This window comes from Copadichromis virginalis, linkage group LG18 (genome assembly GCF_057382275.1).
Source record: "Copadichromis virginalis isolate Kocher_CV1m ecotype Utaka linkage group LG18, C_Virginalis_male_GT1.1, whole genome shotgun sequence".
In the NCBI taxonomy this organism is placed as follows: Eukaryota; Metazoa; Chordata; class Actinopteri; order Cichliformes; family Cichlidae; genus Copadichromis; species Copadichromis virginalis.
This window is the reverse complement of record NC_140635.1, coordinates 24,044,970-24,066,652: the sequence shown is the minus strand read 5'-3', so window position 1 is coordinate 24,066,652 and position 21,683 is coordinate 24,044,970. Positions and strand designations below refer to the sequence as shown.

Below are 21,683 nucleotides of genomic sequence, written 5' to 3'. Positions count from 1 at the left end.
CACAGTATTGAATGAGCAGTGACAGGGATTCTTATGGATCCCAGACTTTTTATATTCACCAACCTTTCATCCAAAAATGAACTCCAATGAAATACTGTGTCTTTAAGTTTCTACACTGAAACTGCATGGCGGCGAATAACGTTTGCATCACAATTTCCATTCGCCATCTGTATTTGTAAACTCATTTTTAGCTGTAAATTTGTATCTCTTTAAGCAGCCGGTCTCTCGGGATGTTGTTTATTTTATACAGTGCATTTGTACTACATGTTGTCATGATTCACTACGGCTTCTAAGAGCCGCTGGCAGTGTTTGTCGTGTTTTATTTATTCAGTGAATCACCACGAAGTCCACATTTGTACTCGATTACAGTCAACAAGTGACAAGTGTCCCTAACTTCCCATGGCTGATCTCACCTGTCCCTGCACGGTGATGTCAGCACAGCTATCCTGCTTGTTGATGTCAGTGGGTCATTCCTGTCTGGTTGAGTAACACGCCGGCCTTGCCTGGCTTCTCTGGTGAGTGTGTGTTTTTAACTGCAGAGAGTGTGAGCGGATAGATTTAGGTGCATATGTGGCAGCAACAACCTTGTTGCTAAATGATTTACACTATGTCAGACGCGCTTATAAGCCAGAGCTGTATGTGTGTGTGCATTCAGCGCTTTATATAGCCACAGTTATCCAGGAAGAAGGAATGCCCGGGATGCCAATGACCATATTTGAACTGTGTGTCTGCTGCAGACAGACGGCACACACTGACTGCAAACCGTAACTTGCACACAGTCAACGCTCACTTCTCCCTCATCTTCAAGCTTGTGTATGTGTGTGTGTGTGTGTGTGTGTGTTTGTGTGCTCTGTGTTGTAGTTACACTGGATCACCACTATCAGGCAATGTAATACCTTGTCTGGTAGTGACAGTTGACTTTTCCTCACTCACAGGGAGCAAACTTCTCTCTCTCTCGCTCTCTCTTTCCAGCACTTTCTGGTTTCTTCTCCCTGACAATCTGCTCTGCTGACCGACAACATCCACTCTGGCCCTGTGGAGGAAACTACTTCCCTTCTCTTTTGTGTTGTTCTCCTTCACTTGCTCTCAGCTCATCCGTGACTTGTATACCTTCGGGATAGCGGTTAGGTAGTTGGGCAGTCACACTTTATTGCTGCGCGCGCGTGTGTGTGTGTTTGAGTGCGCGGGAGTCAGTCAGTATGCCATGTCGTCCCCTGGCTCGTCGTTTGTGCAGATAAAGCATGAGGACTTGCTCTTCTACGAGAACTGTGGTGGAGGCAGCTTTGGGAGCGTCTACAGAGCTCTCTGGATATCCCAGGACAAGGAAGTGGCTGTGAAGAAGCTTCTGAAGATCGACAAAGAGGTAAAGTGGAGACACGCACAGACGTAGACCAATCACACATAATGTACAGTAGTCATTAGGTATTTCCTCTCCTTCGTGGGACGTTACTGCTCAAAACTTCAAAAACGGTTACTTTCCACTCAATACCCAGATTTGGATCCAAAGCCCCCTCATTCCCCCACCTCCCCCTCCCTTGTTGTCTGCCATTGTACATGTGTTTATCTTAAACATACCGCTTCTCATGCCCCCTCCTCCTCCTCCCACTCTTTGTAGATATAGCAGTTTTATTTATGCCTGGACTCCCCTGTTCCTCCCATTGTATGTTAGGGTGAGGTGAGTAGTACCTCGAGGCTTAATTCACTTCAGTTCAGGCCTGGGTGTGAGTCTCCACGAGTATGAGGCGGGCTGCATGATTTCCTTCCATGTTAATGATCCCGTGCTGGTAAAGGCTAATGGGTCTGTGTCAGGAAGCTGAAGTTGGGGCCTGTGGGTGTATTCATTCACAGTGTCAGATTTTATATAATACAAAAGCAAGTGCACACATGCATTATAGAGAAATAAAAGGTGGTGTCACAAGTGGGCCAACTTCATAAGATTACACAGGGAAGAAATTTTGTCGGTTGAGCGACTTCTCTGACACACAAAAATACACAGAGGGTGGGCATGCGTGCATAAAGCTGTCTGCATAGTTCATGTGTAAATACAAGTTGATGGATAATGTGAGAAGTGCAGCTTCATGTGGAGCCTTCATGCATCGTTTTCCTGCACAAACTGATAGCCTTACAACAATAGATGAGAGTAAACCCAGAATGATGAATTTCTCTTTGGAAAAAAAAATATTTAGAGAGAAAATATTTTGCTCAATGCTCGATTGGAGTTTATGTGTAAATCCATTTCACTGTTAGTTTATTATGTTGCTTGGCAAAAGTTACATATTCCACACATGCAAAGATGATGATTGAGATGTTATTTCAGATTTATGGCCTGTTTACTGCTGCAGGGTGGAGAGTTTTTGTTTGGATAACTTGTGGAATGGAATAAGCTCAGGAATCCCGGAGACGCAATCAGGATTAACTTTAAAATTGGTTTTAACATTTAAGTTAGCCTAACATTCTGTGATTAATGATTATTAAAAGAGTTATTAAAAGATTAAAAGAGTCCTCTACTGTAAAACTTAAGTTAATGAAGGTGATCATACTTCTCTGCTTCTCTTTTTCTTGACCCCTCATCCAGGCTGAGATTCTCAGTGTACTGAGTCATAAGAACATCATTCAGTTTTATGGAGCCGTGCTGGAATCTCCCAACTATGGCATTGTCACAGGTCAGACTCGGAGTGTGTGTATGAGTGTGTTTTTGAAATATACACTTTCAGATGTTTTTGTCAGTGTAGTTTAATGCTTAAATTTAGACGAGATGCACAAAATGAAATGTGTGTGACTATCCTTGGGGTTCAGGTGTAATATAAGTATGAAGTCATTATCAGGTCAAGGTCTGAGGTAAGTCGTAAAAGCTACAGAATACAGTCAGGGCACACTGTGGTGCCATCTAAACCTGCACGTGTATGCGTGTGTGTGTATATTGGTTTAATTGGTGCGTATTTGATCCGAGGCGGAGAAAGTTACACGCGCGTTAACACATGCTCTGATGGCCGGCAAGTGTTTATGTGTGTATGGTGAAATATCAGAACATACTTTGAACACTGGTTCTTGCGGTGATTCCTGGCAGGACATTTGTAACTGAGACCAGCATGTTTGGATGTGGTTGTAATCCCGGCTGGGTTTATATGGTATAGATAAAGCACTGAAACACCACCAGCAATGTTTCTTGATGCCTAATGCTTACTGATATATCAAAAGTAAAGCAGGTATCAGCACATTTTGGTCTCTGTGTGCAGATGAAAACATTCAGGCATTCATTTCTATTTTCACAAGGCTACAAAGGCTTGTGCTCTACTTTCTGTCTTTGATCTGACATTAAGTAGCAAAATGGAAAAATTCTCACATATTTTGGATTTAAAAGTCAGGGCAGGATGTGAAGGTTGAAGGTGTTTCCGATGATTTGAGGCAGCTTCTCACTGTGTATGATTTGTGCACTGCTTAACAGTGGGCTGTAGCTCTCACACATTGTAACGTAAAACTTCAAGTACCAAGTTTGTTTCACTTGTTTAAATAGCAGTGGATGGTTTTGAAGATGCTGTAATATACACTACTGTAGACTTTATTATTTAAAATAGTGGTTGTTGCTGATGAGATTAATGGAGGCTCTGTTTTACACTGGTGCAGAGCTATAATCTTTCTTACTAATAACTCTTGTGGCTCTTTTCAAGATACTTTAACAAAAATAAGGAAATAATTGATTATTTAACAAATAAAGACCTCAGTAAATATATAAGCCAAGCATAGTGTGTGGTAGGTATTTAGGTATTAATTAATTTTTAAATACATTTATATATTAATATTATTATATTAGACATTTGAACGAGGAAGGTCCAGGCAGCCATTTCTGAGTTAAACTCCACGACACACTGTGAATGAGGCACACGGTTATAGGATGAACTGGATTTATATTTCTGTGGTGAATCTTTGTCCAGTCTACAAATATAACGAAGATAAATAAATGTTGCCGTTACCAACATTCATGCTTTTGTGTTGTGTTTGATCTGAAGTTTCATTTTATTGAAGATGAGATAATCTGGGTCATTTTGAACTCTCAGTGATACCACGGTGTTTGTTTGAGTTTGGGAAGTGAAGAAGTGTTTGGATCTGGAAATAGTTAATGACTTCTGACTTAAGAGGCGGAAGGTTGCGGGCTCTCGATGTGATGTGTAGCTACACTTCTACAGAGGCGCACATCAGTTTACAGCATAGGTTACATTGTTGGGTTTCAGAGGGATTTGTAATTACAAAGTACTTACGGCATAGATTTAACACAGAATAACTCTGCGGCTAATCCTTAGCAGCTGCATGAAGCCATCATGTCAATATGGCCCAGAATCTCTAAGGAATTTTTATATGTTTTATGCAAGGCAGCTCTGAGATCCAACGTGGTACTGGCAATGTAACTATTAGATTGAATGTTTGGCTTTATTAGGGTGACAAAAAGAGAAACTAATTCATCCAATAATAAAATAGGATTTTTTATTGCTTTATGAAAAAAAAAAAAAGTATACATGTGTGTTATATAATTGTTTTTCAGGTCAAAGGTCAAACTCAGAGTGACAGACTAATATAAAAACGGTCCTTTTTTATATAATTTTTCCTGTTAATCAGTATACTTGTTGACTCATTTTACACGATGCATTGGTGCGCATGATTTTTCTTGTTTGTCATAATGAAAATTGTTTGTGTCTGTCTGTGCTGTACTTGCAGAATATGCTAGCGCAGGGTCTCTGTATGAGTACCTCGCCAGTGAGCAGAGTGAAGAGATGGACATGAACCAGATCATGACATGGGCCATCCAGATAGCCAAGGGTAATAAGGAAAAATAAAGATGATTAAAAACTGGATATGGATATAACAGGTTATATAAGAGAGAATCTACAGTCTCTAACACACCCAATGATGTAATAAAGTCTGTCACACATTTTTAGAGAAAAAAACTTTAAACATTAATTTTTATTTAATTTTATAAACCATTTTAGTATTTTGCCCTTATTTTAGCTGATTTTTTGCTGAAGTTCTTGTCTCACTTAACGTTTTAACGTCAGTTCATTTAATAGATTTCTGCATTAACTGAAACTGATCAAAAACAAATGGAATTGAAAGCCAAACATTGAGTATTGTTAGATAATTCCACAAAAACCAATCAAAGTGCTGTAGTTGGTTGTTTGTTTTTGATACAACGTTATTAATGATTGGTTTCCTCATAGGGATGCATTACCTGCATGCAGAAGCTCCAGTCAAAGTGATTCACAGAGACCTCAAGTCCCGAAATGGTAACACATAATTTAAACCCCATTCTGATTAGTTTTTCTAACTTGCTTTTGGTAGATGTGCCCAATCACGAGTCCTGAATGTCAGGTATTTTCAGTGTTGTGCACCATTAACTGGACTGTATAATGTGGTCTGTTTTTCAGTGGTAATGACAGCAGATAAAGTGCTTAAGGTTTGTACCTATAATGTATTTATAAACAAAACAAAAAAGACATACATCTTGTGCATTTTTGCGCATCTTTTTAATAGCGTTTTTCCTTTGATATTTCAGATTTGTGACTTTGGAGCGTCTAAGTTTCTTTCCCATACCACCCATATGACAGTAGTGGGCACTTTTCCCTGGATGGCTCCAGAGGTCATTCAGAGCCTGCCTGTCTCTGAGACCTGTGACACCTACTCCTATGGTGTGGTGAGTTGGCAGTACTGTAGGAATATCAGTATTTTAAGATCAGGAATAAGTCTAAGAAGTAGCAGTCAGTGCTAGTGCTGTAATTTAGTGAATTACAAGTAGGAGTAGAAGTACCCCAGGGGGTACTTTTGCGGTAGTCACGGGGCATATTGACGGATGAGTGCTACTAATCCTAAGAAACAGAAATTACAATTTAATTAAAGAAATGTGCAGACCAGAGCAGGTTTAAGCAGTAAAGTTAATAGTTAATTGATAGTAATAAACCACCGAGAGGGACTCATAAATGATTAAACTAGATAAGTGGTTAAATAAGTATAAATAAGAGAATAAATAACTGAAATGCAGTACTGTGCAAAAGCCTCAAACCAGTTCATTTCTTTCTTTCTTTGTTTTTTCTTGGAAAATGAGAAATGGGTGCAGTGATTTATTGATAGAGTATGTACCGGCAGAAACTGAGTTATGATGAGCTTGAAAGTCAATGTTTGGTATGGCCACATTTATTCTTCAACACAGCCTGAACTCTGTTAGGCAGCTCTTTTGTCATTTCTTTAAGTAGTCTTCAGGAATAGTTCTCCAGGCTTCTTCAAGGACATTCAAAGCTCTTCTTTGGTTGTTTCTGCCTTTTGTTCTGTTCCCTGTCAACATGATCCCACAAAGCTTGAATAATGTTGAGGTCCGGGCTCTTGGGAGGACAAACCATGACTGATAGTGTTTCACTCTGTTTTTCTATCCACCAGGTATGCTTTTATTGCATTGGCAGTATATTTGGGATCATTGTCATACTGAAAAATGAAACCGTTGCTAAGCAGACACTTTCCAGATGGTATTGTGTGGTGGGTGAAAATCTGACTGTGCTTTTCTGCAGTTATAATTCCATCAGTTTTTACAAGATCCCACTGGCTAAAATGCCCAAACCATGACAGAGACTTCACTGTGTGTTAAACATGTTTATGCTCACTGTTGTACCTCTATGCTGACCGAATCTCTACATACAGTTGGAACCCAAAATATCAAATGTGGATTAATCAGTCCATAAGACCCAATTCCCATGTTTTTTATCCCAGTTCTTGTGTAATTTGGCATACCTTGGCCTTTTTTCACTGCTTCCTTTCCTTTACAATGTCTTTTTGACAGCCACTCTTCCACGGAGTCCAATTCTGAGGAGGAACAGCAGATGGATCAATTGAAGGGGCCAGATATACCTCTCAAATCCTGTTTTAGGGCTTTGCTGGATTTAACTTTTTTTTTTTTTAAGGACATGACTTTTAGTTACTGTTCATCTGCTGTAGATAGTTTTTAGGCCTACTACTTCCTTTGTCCACCACTTGTCCAGTATTGCAACATGTTTTTTTGTTTTTTTTAAAGGATACATGTACACTATACCGAGACGTGGCAAGTTTTTGGCTAATAGCTCTCTGGGAGTCAAACATTTCATGTCTGTCAAACTGTATTTTCTTTGCTATTTTTCATAGACTCAATTTCTTCTAATTTCTTTAGTTATGTGTTTTTTTGTGACAGGGCGCTAGTAACAAAGACGCTGAAGATACTATTTAAAATTGGTTCTTTGCCCTGTTGTTATGTGTACTGGTTCATCCCTTGAGTTTGATACCTTTTTTACGAATGATTCATAGGTCAGCATTAAGAGGCTTAACCAACCAACCAAAAAAAAAATGTATCTGAGAACGATCAGGTACAAGGAATGGACTGAAAATTAATGAAAAGGGAAAAGTAGCCAAAGAAAAGCTCTTTAGACAGCCTGAAAAACTACTGCTCCAAAATTACATGAAAGCCTGACTTTATGGACTTTCGAGACTTTTGCACAGTACTAACTTAAAGCATGGTTATTAAGTTATACCATTTGCAGCTGTAGCTAGTAGTATGGATAAAAGATTGGGATCTCCTCTTAAACAATGAGTCACGGCTAAATGGAGTAGCTAAGAAGTTTGGGTAAATGGTAACATGATAAAGTTGCAAGTAATCCGGTGATAACATAAAAATTTCTGGCAAATGCAAAGGTCAGATTAAAATAATGCAGAAAAACTGTAAAACTTAAGTAGAGCATACTGGCCTGAACGCTAACAGTTTTTATACTCATTCCAATAGTTTCTCACCTCACGTATCAACAGTACTGAGGCCATGTAGTTGTCACTAGTAACTGTACGCTGTTTCACTGCATTAAGCGAACCAACACCGTCTGTTCTGTGGCCAGGTGCTATGGGAGATGCTGACTCGGGAGGTTCCATTCAAAGGTTTCGAAGGGCTGCAGGTCGCATGGCTGGTGGTGGAAAAGCAAGAGGTAACCTACACGTACATACATGTGCACTTTTTTGAACATACTGAAAGCATTTAGACCCACCAGAGTTTGAAGCAACTGGAGGCACAATGTGATGCTCTCATGGTTTCCACTGTGAGCTGGTGAGGCTAAGGCAGAGTATTTTTAGGCCTGATGTCAGTTCTCTGCTCTTGTAAGGCCTGGATACACAGCAGTGGAGCTTGGCCAGACTCCCCCTGGTTAAAGCCTTTACGAGTGAGAGAGGCAGACAGAGTAAAAGAGAGAGAGGGGGGGAAAGAAGAGAAGATTGCAGCGGTGGGAGGGTCGATTCTTTGGGTTTATGAGTGGTAGGGGATGATGGTTATGCTGCATCTGTGTTTCAGTTACTAAAGTGACCGAAGCCCCTGTAAGAGAAACACACACCCCCACGCACGCACGCACGCACGCACGCACACACACACACACACACACACACACACACACACACACACACACACACACACACACACACACACACACACACACAACAAAACAACACAGAGAACATGATTCCTTCGGAGCTGCTGGCTCATCTCCAAATACTCTCCCTAAATAACTCTCTCTCTCTTCCTCTTTCCCAGTCTCCGTCTGATTTTCCCTTTCCATTGCTACACCTCTCTTCCTGACCCTTCAGTTCGCCCTCTCTCCACTCTGAGTTGGTGATATTTTAGGATTAATCCCCAGGGAAACCGTTTCCATTTACCGCATTGTACTATGGAGATGTCTGGGCCTATGATGTTCAAAGGGATTGGTTTTGTAACTGCAGTTTACACAGTACAAAAGAAAGATATACATGAACCCCCCTCCCCACCATTTAGCTCATAAACACTGTGATGGATTGTAATTTGCTGAAACTTGGAATTATAAACCTAATATTGTGAACCTATAAACTAGTTTCTTCTGAGATTAGTCCTAATTTCAAAGGACATGAACATGTTTTTCCTTGGTCAGCTTTTTAGCTTTTTCAACATAATACACACAGATTTCTGCTAAAGTTAAGACATCTCTGTTCACTCATTACTCATTTCAGCTGTGTTAAAAATTTCAGTATAAGGGTGAAGGTTTTGGCACAGTCTCTTCCCCCGAGCACTTAGTCCTGGATCTTGGTATATTCTTTATTTAAACGATTTCTAATCTCTCAGCGTATAATATGGAGAAACGAGCGACACATTTTAACACATAGTAGCCAAATGACAGGATTCTAAATTTAATTCTATAGCCACCAGAGCCAAGTTTGTTAAAGTTACTCCAAATCTGTGTCATCCACATAAAAGTTAAAGGAAACATTTTCTGCGTTTTCTGAATAATGCTACTCAACAGGAAACTGCAGAACACTGGAGCAGTAAAAGTATATAAGAGGTTGAGGATGATGAAGAGCTGGACAAATGTATAAAGAGAGCTAAAGTGGAAAAGGTTACACTTTAGTCTGTTACCTAGTTAGATTTTTCTAAAATGCCGTTTTCTGGTTTTCAGAAGAGGCAGGACTATTGCACATTTGAAGGAAGGGTGAACAATGCTGGTTAAAGGTGAGGGCTAATGGTCCCCAGAGTTTACTTTACTATGTCAAAGGAGCAGGTGGAGGTCTTTAAAGAGGAATAATACAGTAAAGTTTTCGCAGAGTGTTGGAGTAAAAAGAATTTGGAACCGAGACAAGATCTGCAAAGTCTCTGGTGTTTGAAAGCTATTTTTCTGACTTGATTTAGAATGAAATGTAATGCCAATTCTGATATCACCTCAGATCAGATCAGCTTTTGGTTAAATGCTGTGCATTTCTACTTAGCAAATGGAAGCATCCTAACATGCTGTTATTACCATGCATTGTCATTATGGGGAAGGCATCAAATTGCAAAGCTCCATCCTTTTGTACATGCTCACAGAGCCAAATATAAGACTGCAGACTCTCATTCTGAAGTTGTTGACGCTGAAGTAGTCAAACGGGTTGGCTGCGCAGGAAACTTATTCAATTTTGTTTGCCTAGTTTTTAAAAATTCAAGGTGCAGTTTATATCCAAAAAGTGTTTTTGCACAACATTATGATAAAAAATGTGATCACTTCATTATTTTCCTCTATTATACAACTGTGTAAAGTTTCATGTTAATTAGTGTAAAAAATCTTGAGTTTGGGCCAAAAGTGTGTGTTTTGCGGTCACTTTGACCTGATCACCAGATAGCTATTTGCATGAATGGATGGTTGACTAAATGAAAACACTCTGGTGAGTTAAGAAAAAAAAAAAAACGGGGTGGTTTCATTTGTATAGTAATTATTTTTATATGTGTCTGTGTTATTGTGTTTGGCTATCCAGAGGCTGACCATTCCCACCAGCTGTCCAGCAAGTTTTGCAGAGCTGATGAGAAAATGTTGGCAAGCAGACCCAAAGGTAAGCTAAACTGACTCAGGACACAGTGATTAATGTGCGGAAAAAAGTTTCATATAGCGCACCGAATGCTTTCAAAGATACACGATCATATCCTGTGTGTACAAATGTATTTACAGGAGCGTCCACAGTTTAAGCAGGTGCTGGCAACCCTGGAGACCATGGCTAACGATAGCAGGCTACCGGACCAGTGTAACTCCTTCCTACACAACAAGGACCAGTGGAGGTACACACACAAAAAACACAGTCTTGTAGACATCCAAAATAAGAGTGTAACTGCACTGTGTCAGAGGGATCTCCTGACGTTTTTAAGTGCATGCTATAAAGTGTTGTTCTCTTATGAGGCTGACAAATCCACCCTCTTGAATGCGTGTGCACACGGTAGATCACAAATCCACACACGCATCAGCATGTACCCTCGCTCACATACATGTATACATACACAACTCTGTGGACACTGAAGCTCAAGGGAGAAGCTGAATGTGTGACCCTGTACTCTACTTCAGTCTATATTAAGCTCACTGGAAAGTAGCCATGGAAGAGATTCCTCTACTCCTCCACTCTGCCCTCACTCCGACATGGGGAGAAAGAGACAAGGGGTGGGGTTGGAGGTGGTGTGGGGTGGTTGAGGAGAAATCAAACTGAAGAGTTGAAGAGGAGGAGGAGGAGAGGTTCAGGGAGGAACAGAAATGTATTGTGTGAGTGTGAAATCTAAAACACTGAGCGAGACACAAACAGCAAGGATAGAGAAAAACAAGAGTGGACAGATGAGGGGAGGTTGGGGGGTGCAGGGAAAAAGGGAGAGAGAGGTGGCCAATGGAACAGCAGGAGGAGAGAAGGTGCAAAATTCTGTGCATATTTAACATGAGTACAGGAAGGCAATCAATTCTGAGTGAAGTTTTAGGTATGGGTGGAAAAACTTGGACAAGCTGGGAGGAGAGGTGAAGGGGTGGGATGAATGAAAGGGGAAGTATGGAAGGAATACAGGAGGAGGTATGACTCTGCACATGTCTATATTTAGTTGCCGTGAGAGATGATTGTGTTTGTGAATGCAGGCTCATCGACAGCCAATCCAATAGTGACCTCTTGTGGCAAAGGAGAGTACTGCATCAAAAGACGACTATAAAACAATGTTGTGTTCTGCTGTAAAAAGTTAACTACTCACAACTGCAAACTACTTCCTCATGAACATAAAATATTTTAATGTTATAAAAAATGAAAGTATCAAGTGAATGTGAAATAAAATTCATGAAAGAAATGAAAATGAATTGTAGTTTCCAGTGAGTATGCCTCAGAGGTCACTGCAAAATTCAAAAAATGTAAACTTTCACATTTTGCATATTCAATATACATAAAGTGAAAAATGTCTTGCAGCTTATGAAAATCACAAATCCAGTATCTTAAATCATTAAAATATTAATTATAATGACGTTTACGATACAGAAATGACCAGCTTTTGAATAATATGCTTATTTAGGCCCTCAATATTTTGCATCAGTGTCTTAGCATGGATTCAATCAAGTGTTGGCTCTGCTGTGGTGTTATTGAGGCCCAGGTTGCTGTTTGTATTTTTGGGTCTGGTGTTTCTTGACTTCCTTTTTTCAATATTCCAGGTGCTTGATGAGGTTCAGGCCAGACAAGTTGGCCGGTTACAAACAATAACAGTAATAATAACACTGTAATAACACGGTCAGCATACCATTCAGTCGTAGTTTTGGCACTATGGCTGGGTGCTGCTAGAGGTCCTTCTGGAAACGAACCGCTCTCTCCATAAAGTTTGTCAGCAGGTGGACGCATGAAGTGCTCTAAAATCTCTTTCTGATTGTCTCATGTTGACTTTGGATTAACATGGTGGACCAAACAATGTCACCGACACCAGCAGATGACATGGCGCCCCAAATCGTCACAGACTACCTCAAACACCTTGGATTCTTGGCTCCTCTCCACTCTTCTGACAGACTCTAGGAACATGATGTCCAACTAAAATGCAAAATTGAGTTTCATCTGAAAAGAGGACTTTCACTGAGTTCTTTTTGTTCTTAGCCCAGTTAAGACTATTTTGGTGTTGTCTCTCCTTTCCTGGAGACCTCTGTGGTGGCTTTGGATGCACAGAAACCAGGATCAGTCCACTCTGAATCTTTCTTAAGTTTTTGACAATTTTTTAAAGGGTGCGATCATTCGTGTTGCATGTGCACCTTTTCCTACTACAGTGTTCCCTTTCAGTTAATCCCATTAATAAGCTTTGATACAACACTCTGAAAGGCCAGGCTTTTCATCAAACGCCTTCTTACCCTCTTTGTGGAAAGTGTCAGTGACCATCATAGAAATGACTGCCAAGTCAGCAGTCATCTCCATGATTGTAGTTGTGTGTACTGAACTAGATCGAGAGTTGGCATAGCAATTTACTTAAAATGAAAGCTTTCAAATAATCTGGGGTACTGGATTTCTGATTTTCATGACCTGTAAGTCATTAGCAGGGGTCCCCAATCCCAGTCCACGAGGGCCGGTGTCCCTGCAGGTTTTAGATATGTCCTTGATCCACCACAGCTGATGTAAATGGATAAATTACCTTCTCAACGTGTCTTGAAGTTCAACAGAGGCCTGGTAATGAACTAATCATGTGATTCAGGTGTGTTGACCCAGGGTGAGATCTAAAACCTACAGGGACACCGGCCCTCGTGGACTGCAATTGGGGACCCCTGGTCATTAGCATCAATGTTAAAACAAAAAGATTTCAAATAATTCACATTATGTGTATTGAATATATGATATATGACATAAATTAAAAATAAAACCTTTTCATTATATACAGTTTTTTTAGATGCACTGGTAGCTGTTTTTAGCAGACTACATATTAATTATTATATTCTCATTCTGAATATAGTCATTTCTCCTTTAAAACCTGGAGTTAATCACTGACCACTAATGTTTTCATGTGTACAAATACTTTAGGTGTGAAATTGAGTCAACATTAGAGCGCCTCCGGAAGCTAGAGAGGGAACTTTACTCCAAGGAGAAGGAGCTAGAGGAGAGAGAGAGGAGGCTCAGACTGTGGGAAGAGAGGCTAATGGAGAGGTCCAACATGACTCCTAGCCCCACCTCCCTACTCATGGAGCGCTCAAACATCTCACCGGTACGCAAAACTTGCCTGTATATAATTTATCTCAAACTGCCATAAACAAAATTAACTGATACCTTTTTCTTAATCTTGCCCTTGTCTCTACCAGTTCTTCACACCGATGTCCATCAGCTCCTCGGGCTCGTTCTTCCGCTCACACTCTCAGGACTCCAATAGCGCTGGGGTCAGCAGTGCTGGTGTCAGCTCTCTCCTTCGCACACTAAGCAACGGAGACACAGAGAGGGGGAGCAGTGTGGTGCTGGAGAGAGGGATGGGCTCGCTCGACAGCACGAGGCTGCACGCCATGTTCCGAGGGTTGCAGGGGAGGTTAGGGGAGGAGGACGAGGAAGAGGAGGGTACCCTAGAGGAGAAAAGCTGGGGACAGAGAGACAGAGATGACAGTGGGAGTCTGGAGGGAGGAAGGGTGCAGGTGACACTCAGGAGTTTCCCCGGTGGCGTAGTGGAAAGGGAGGAGAGGACATGGGAGGAAGGGGACAGGGAGAGAGGAGGAATGCAAAGAAGCAGGGTGACTACTATTGTCCGAGGGTACTCGGGGGGATTTGGGGAGGCGGAAGGAGAGAGGGATAGAGAGGGAGGATGGGAGATAGAAAAACTCGGCGACACGCTGGAAGAGAGAGGGATGGAGGGTGGTCTCGAAGGAGGGAGGCTCCCAACGATGTTCAAAGGTCTCCATGGGAGCATGGGGGGCTTTGGGGACATGCTGTCTTTAGATATGGATGAGATGGGGGAGATGGAGAGACTGGGTGACATGGACATGAACATGGGCGACCTGGGAGTGATGAAAGTCATTGGTCACGGCGTCAGAAGTGAGCTGGGGGTCAGGGGTCGCAGGAGTGACATGGGAGTTGTAGTCCAGGATGTTAGAGGAGACGTCAGCGAGGCCATCAGCCAAAAGATCAGGGGTGAAGTGGGTGTCGTCGGTCACTCTGGGGTGCAGGTGAGCATGCGGGCATCGTCTAATCAGAACTCTGTTAAGAGCTGCAGCATGCGGCACGGAACCAAGATCAACATGGCAACAGCAGCCATGGACATGATGGAGCTCGACTGGTCTGACAGTGATTAGATGACACCTTAGCAGAAACATGCACAGAAATACACACACAGAAATACACACCGAGGCCAAACTAGAAAGATTTTGACTTGTAAGCACATGCAGTATCTGAGCTACAGTATGTGCGATCTCCTGTTAAAAAAAAGAGCTGGTATACACACATTTTTTGTTAATTTGTTTTTTAATTAAATGGACGAATACTACACCCATGTGTACTGTGAAGAGGGAAGGAAGGAAAAGGCAGTTTGAGGTTGTACTGTCATGTTGTCAGATTGGCTTCACCTGTGTAATTTAATGTGCTATTAAAACTGATGCATAACATACTGTAAGAGGTACAAGTGTAACAAAATAAGACACTTGAACGCCGCTCTAACGAGGCAGCACTGTCTTTGTTTTCTTTTTTTTTTCTTCTCCTGCTTATATCTTGTAGTTTATAGATTTGATTTGTTCCAAACATGCTTTGACTTTCAGTTCTAACTGTGATCTAGTGTGTGAAGTATTGGCATTTTTCTCTGTACATTTTATCATTTTTCAATAAAAAGAAAAGAAATCTTATTATATTCCAGTCACTTTGCGCTACTAATAAGTTCAAAAGGGACATCAGGAGCACTGAGGACACACTGCATCTTCACTGAGAACTCTTACACTTTTCACACACTGAGTAGAAGAGCCACTCCGGCCAGGACCCATTTGGCAGGTCGCTCCCTGGTTTTTAGACTGAAAGTCCAAACATACGTGGGTCCTCTGATCTTGGTCTTGTAGAGGGGACACTCGTAGATATTCCTGGTTTCCTGACGGTCACTGGGTACAGCTCGAACTGAGATAACAGGCATGGTTGGGGTCAGTTCCTTTAAACGAGCCTCAGTTATCACTCCGGTCTGAGTGTCCCATCTTGCACCTGTAGTCGGGCGTAGGTGAAGAAGAGAGAAGACTTAAAGCACTTTTGGGGATTTTTATGCCCCATTAACTCTCCTAGCTGCTGTTCAAGGCCATATCTGCTGCTCATCCTGAGAAGTAAGTCTGTTTTTTGCAGAGTATCATGATGTTGCAGTGAAGTTTTCACTTAAATGTGTCAATTAATCATTATATGCTTATTCTATCTAGAAGTTATAAGCACAAAATTGCTTTATAGAGTCCCAGTGATCTCTGATCATCAAATTCCAATCATTAAATCTTGAGCCCAAGTGAACGGTTTATATGAGGTGCCGTAAGGGACATTATTAATGAAACGCTCTCACACACACTACTGAAACGCTCTCACACACACTACTGAAACGCTCTCACACACACTACTGAAATTTTAGCTCTCACACACACTACTGAAACGCTCTCACACACACACAACTGAAACGCTCTCACACACACTACTGAAATTTTAGCTCTCACACACACACTACTGAAACGCTCTCACACACACTACTGAAACGCTCTCACACACACTACTGAAACGCTCTCACACACACACAACTGAAACGCTCTCACACACACTACTGAAATTTTAGCTCTCACACACACACTACTGAAACGCTCTCACACACACTACTGAAACGCTCTCACACACACTACTGAAACGCTCTCACACACACACAACTGAAACGCTCTCACACACACTACTGAAACGCTCTCACACACACTACTGAAACGCTCTCACACACACAACTGAAACGCTCTCACACACATACAACTGAAACGCTCTCACACACACTACTGAAACACTCTCACACACACTACTGAAATTTTAGCTCTCACACACACTACTGAAACGCTCTCACACACACTACTGAAACTCTCTCACACACACTACTGAAACTCTCTCACACACACTACTGAAACGCTCTCACACACACTACTGAAATTTTAGCTCTCACACACACTACTGAAACTCTCTCACACACACTACTGAAACGCTCTCACACACACTACTGAAATTTTAGCTCTCACACACACTACTGAAACGCTCTCACACACACTACTGAAACGCTCTCACACACACTACTGAAACGCTCTCACACACACAACTGAAACGCTCTCACACACACTACTGAAATTTTAGCTCTCACACACACACTACTGAAACGCTCTCACACACACACTACTGAAACGCTCTCACACACACACTACTGAAACGCTCTCACACACACTACTGAAACGCTCTCACACACACTACTGAAACGCTCTCACACACACTACTGAAACGCTCTCACACACACACAACTGAAACGCTCTCACACACACTACTGAAATTTTAGCTCTCACACACACTACTGAAACGCTCTCACACACACTACTGAAACGCTCTCACACACACTACTGAAACGCTCTCACACACACTACTGAAACGCTCTCACACACACTACTGAAATTTTAGCTCTCACACACACTACTGAAACGCTCTCACACACACTACTGAAACGCTCTCACACACACTACTGAAACGCTCTCTCACACACTACTGAAACGCTCTCACACACACTACTGAAACGCTCTCACACACACTACTGAAACGCTCTCACACACACTACTGAAACGCTCTCTCACACACTACTGAAACGCTCTCACACACACTACTGAAACGCTCTCACACACACTACTGAAATTTTAGCTCTCACACACACTACTGAAACGCTCTCACACACACTACTGAAACGCTCTCACACACACTACTGAAACACTCTCACACACACTACTGAAACGCTCTCACACACACTACTGAAATTTTAGCTCTCACACACACTACTGAAACGCTCTCACACACACTACTGAAACGCTCTCACACACACTACTGAAACGCTCTCACACACACAACTGAAATTTTAGCTCTCACACACACAACTGAAATTTTAGCTCTCACACACACTACTGAAATTTTAGCTCTCACACACACTACTGAAACGCTCTCACACACACTACTGAAACGCTCTCACACACACTACTGAAACGCTCTCACACACACTACTGAAACGCTCTCACACACACTACTGAAATTTTAGCTCTCACACACACTACCGAAACGCTCTCACACACACTACTGAAACGCTCTCACACACACAACTGAAACGCTCTCACACACACTACTGAAACGCTCTCACACACACCACTGAAACCAGAGGCATTTCTGCTGAACAGGAAGTTGTTTCCTGACAAGGAAACTGATGGAAAAAGTGGTATATTTCAAAACACTACAAGGATTTCTACTCAGCAACCTGCTAGTACAGCAGTCCCCAACCTTTTTTGCGCCACGTAAATGATATAAAAATAAAAAAACAATAAATACCATGAAAACCATAAATAGAAATGTGTTCGAATTTTTGTGGAGGAATAAAACCCATTACATAGAAAGATCTCAGCTTGTGAAGGGATACAATAAAGGTGGTATCAAAACTCCAGAATTGGAATTTATGGTTGGCACCCTTAGAATTAAATGGTTAAAATCTTGTCTGTCACAGCCAGACTACTTAGCTCCACATCCCATGATTCTTGTTTAATAAAATAGTATACAGGATTAGACTTTATTTTGAAATGTGATTTTGCGGCAAATAAAATCCCCATAAAGATATCAAACTTTCCAAAACAGACGTTGCATTTTTGGGAAAATGAGATTTTCAACTTCTCCCCATAATTCAACCTTATGGAATAATAGGGTAATAACACTTAATCAAAAATCAATTTTCAAGAGTGACTGGTTTGAACAAAAATATTATATTCATAACAGATTTGTTGGATGATAACGGTGTCATTCTAAGTTACACAGACTTTTCAGAAAAATATTGTCTAAACTGTTCTCAAAGAGAATATAACAAATTTTGTGAACTGGTCCCACTGCCTCTGCTTCATTTGATTAAAATTTTTATGATATACAATAATTTCTCATCAGTGCTCCCAAATTTATTGCTAGGGCAATGTCAGCTGTTTGATAAAAATGCAATAAAAAATTTGTTAGTAGTTTCTTCAAAGACAAAATATTTCATAGTTACAACAGAATGGTTACATGGCATGGTTCTAATTTAGTTATTTCATATACACTGGATAAAGCATACTAAAAATTTATGAAATAGCCTATTCTACCTAAAGTTAAAGAAACACACTTTAAACAAAACTAATACTGTGGCAGAATTTCTAAAAAAAGAGATTTGGCTTTGAGGTGGATCAGTGTTCTTTTTGTACTGATGAAAATGAAACCCTAGAACATCTTTTTTTTTTCCTATGCCCTATCACACAATGTATTTGGTGCAACTTAAAAAATTGGATTTCCCTAAATATTAATGATGTGCCACTGTTTGAATTACATCATAATTTTTTTTATATGGATCATCTAGCATTGGATGTCTCAGACATTATTAACATCATCATACTTGTTGAGTATTGCAGCATCGACAGCGATCAACTCGAAGGAAAATGACGACGGAGGCAAAAATGTCCTTAATATTTTTGGGAACTTTATTCCTCATCAACATGCGGCAAAACTTTTCTCATGGGTGCCATTTTCGTTGTGGTATACTTTTTTTTTTCTTAGGGGCGTGATGACGCAGCATCCGTGCTCTTACAATGAAACAGTGCCTCCTTGTGGTGGCAACTAAAATACTGTCTCTGTTAAACCACAGTAACCATAATGCAGTTAAACACTGTACAACATGAGTACACACAATGAATATCTTAACAATACTTTTGAGTAAATATCATATCCATTGTGCTAAATGGAGGAACGCTAAGCCTTCTCTCCCTGGTTTTATTGATGATTTTAAGATATTTTTCTTTGCTAAAAAAAGACAAAAAGCACATATGCCAAAAAAAAAAAAAAAACAGGATAATGCACGTCTCCCGCTATTCTAAATTTTGACTTATGCCGAGGCTAATATATTGTTAAGTAATGCAGCTGTCTCACTAAGGTCCAGAATCGGTTTGTTCCACGATTCGATTCAATTCAATTCGATTTGATTATGGGGAATTTTGACAGTCAGAAATATTATAATTCAGATCAGTACATTTACATATTTTTGTATTTAAAAAAAGGAAGCTGACACACGCAAGACTTTATCAAAGGTGTGAGCATCACAGCAGATGCCTTTGTGTCAAAGTAGCTGAAGATAAAACACATAAAAACATGAAGGTGGTTTTCCTGGCCTGGGATTTAATAAAAAATATTCTGCAGTACATCAAAAACGAAAGAAAACCATTAACATATGAACGTTACCTCTGACGTTACAGCGGTTTTATTAGAGACACGGCTAACGTTTTGCATTTTGCATAATTTTAAAAAGTTTAAATTTATTCAGTATTGAACGGCAGAAATTAGGTTTTCTTTTCGGAAGTATGTAAAATGAAAAAAAAAAAAAAACAGCGGCCGACTGCGCTGTAAACAACAGTAGACTTGTGCATAACAAGCAAGCGAATAATACAGAAAACAGATTTTTAGACGGGAAACTGTTCTTGAAGTACAGAGAGAGAGAAAGAGAGAGAGAGGGCTGTGCATGACGTGCGATTTTATCGTGGTGGAAGCAAAACAGTGAGGGAATTCATGACGATGTTTATGTGAAGCGCAGTTTGGATCTTCTTTTGCTGCTGGTTCAGTCAATATTGTTTGGAGAGAGATCAAACTAACAGCTTTAGAATCGGCGCAAAAACGGGGTGAAAACAAAGTGCGGACCTGCCGACAGATCAGAGTCAGCGAGCTGTCGGCTTTCAGCCCCGACCGTGTCCGTGCTGTTGGGAGAGAAAGGCGACATCTCACTGATTCTGATCCGCGGGTCCGCGCTGTGTGTTTACGTCTTTGTGCAGAAGCCGTACCTGCTCTCATTTACTGTCTTAGCTGTTTGGTGGTTGTTGAAATTTTGTGAGGTTTCACCAGAGATTCTGGCATTTCGGGTAAAATAAATTTATATTAAAAAATCGATTCAGGATTTTAATGAATCGATTTCACGTTATCCAAGCCAGAATCGATTTTAATCAATAAATCGATTATAAAAACCCACCCCTAACTAACAGGTTGCTGAGTAGACATCTGTGTAGTGGTTTGTTTGAAATCTAACACTTTTTCCTTCAGTTTCCTTGTCAAGAATTAACTTCCTGTTTAACTAAAATGCCTTCCTGTTCGACTGAAATGCCTTCCTGTTCAACTGAAACGCCTTCCTGTTCAACTGAAATGCCTTCCTGTTTAACTGAAATGCCTTCCTGTTCAACTGAAATGCCTTGGTTTTTCAGTAGTGTGTGTGAGAGCGTTTCAGTTGTGTGTGTGAGAGCTAAAATTTCAGTAGTGTGTGTGAGAGCGTTTCAGTAGTGTGTGTGAGAGCGTTTCAGTTGTGTGTGTGAGAGCTAAAATTTCAGTAGTGTGTGTGAGAGCGTTTCAGTAGTGTGTGTGAGAGCGTTTCAGTAGTGTGTGTGAGAGCGTTTCAGTTGTGTGTGTGAGAGCTAAAATTTCAGTAGTGTGTGTGAGAGCGTTTCAGTAGTGTGTGTGAGAGCGTTTCAGTAGTGTGTGTGAGAGCGTTTCAGTAGTGTGTGTGAGAGCTAAAATTTCAGTAGTGTGTGTGAGAGCGTTTCAGTAGTGTGTGTGAGAGCTAAAATTTCAGTAGTGTGTGTGAGAGCGTTTCAGTAGTGTGTGTGAGAGCTAAAATTTCAGTAGTGTGTGTGAGAGCGTTTCAGTAGTGTGTGTGAGAGCTAAAATTTCAGTAGTGTGTGTGAGAGCGTTTCAGTTGTGTGTGTGAGAGCGTTTCAGTTGTGTGTGTGAGAGCTAAAATTTCAGTAGTGTGTGTGAGAGCGTTTCAGTAGTGTGTGTGAGAGCTAAAATTTCAGTAGTGTGTGTGAGAGCGTTTCAGTAGTGTGTGTGAGAGCGTTTCAGTTGTGTGTGTGAGAGCTAAAATTTCAGTAGTGTGTGTGAGAGCGTTTCAGTAGTGTGTGTGAGAGCGTTTCAGTAGTGTGTGTGAGAGCGTTTCAGTAATAATGTCCCTTACGGCACCTCATAGGTTTACGCTAAACTTAATGAAATTCCCTCAAGCTACTTTGAGATATTGTGACAACAGGACAGACAGACAACTGGAAAACTGTCCCCAGTGCAAAGGTACATATACACAGTTAAATGTATGATTTTATTTGAACTAAAACACAGACAAGGAGAATTATGCACAAAGAAGT

At 40.8% G+C, this 21,683-nt stretch overlaps 2 protein-coding genes across 2 annotated transcripts in view; one reads left to right on the top strand and one right to left on the bottom strand.

The window, feature by feature from the left end:
• Positions 1–827: 827 nt before the first annotated feature.
• Positions 828–15,113, top strand: LOC146687908 (uncharacterized). Its single transcript, XM_085438482.1, has 11 exons — positions 828–1,363; positions 2,576–2,663; positions 4,711–4,812; positions 5,211–5,276; positions 5,418–5,446; positions 5,546–5,683; positions 7,893–7,979; positions 10,297–10,371; positions 10,488–10,594; positions 13,321–13,501; positions 13,596–15,113. The coding sequence occupies exons 1-11, from the start codon at positions 1,205–1,207 to the stop codon at positions 14,568–14,570; spliced, it is 2,007 nt and encodes a 668-aa protein (XP_085294608.1). The 5' UTR covers positions 828–1,204; the 3' UTR covers positions 14,571–15,113.
• The window catches only part of dnah9l (dynein, axonemal, heavy polypeptide 9 like), a 30,652-nt gene continuing 23,721 nt past the window's right edge, over positions 14,753–21,683 (bottom strand). Inside the window, exon 67 of the mRNA XM_085438476.1 lies at positions 14,753–15,456. Coding sequence (XP_085294602.1) covers positions 15,209–15,456 — 248 coding nt within the window. The 3' untranslated portion in view covers positions 14,753–15,208. The remainder of the gene's footprint in view (positions 15,457–21,683) is intronic.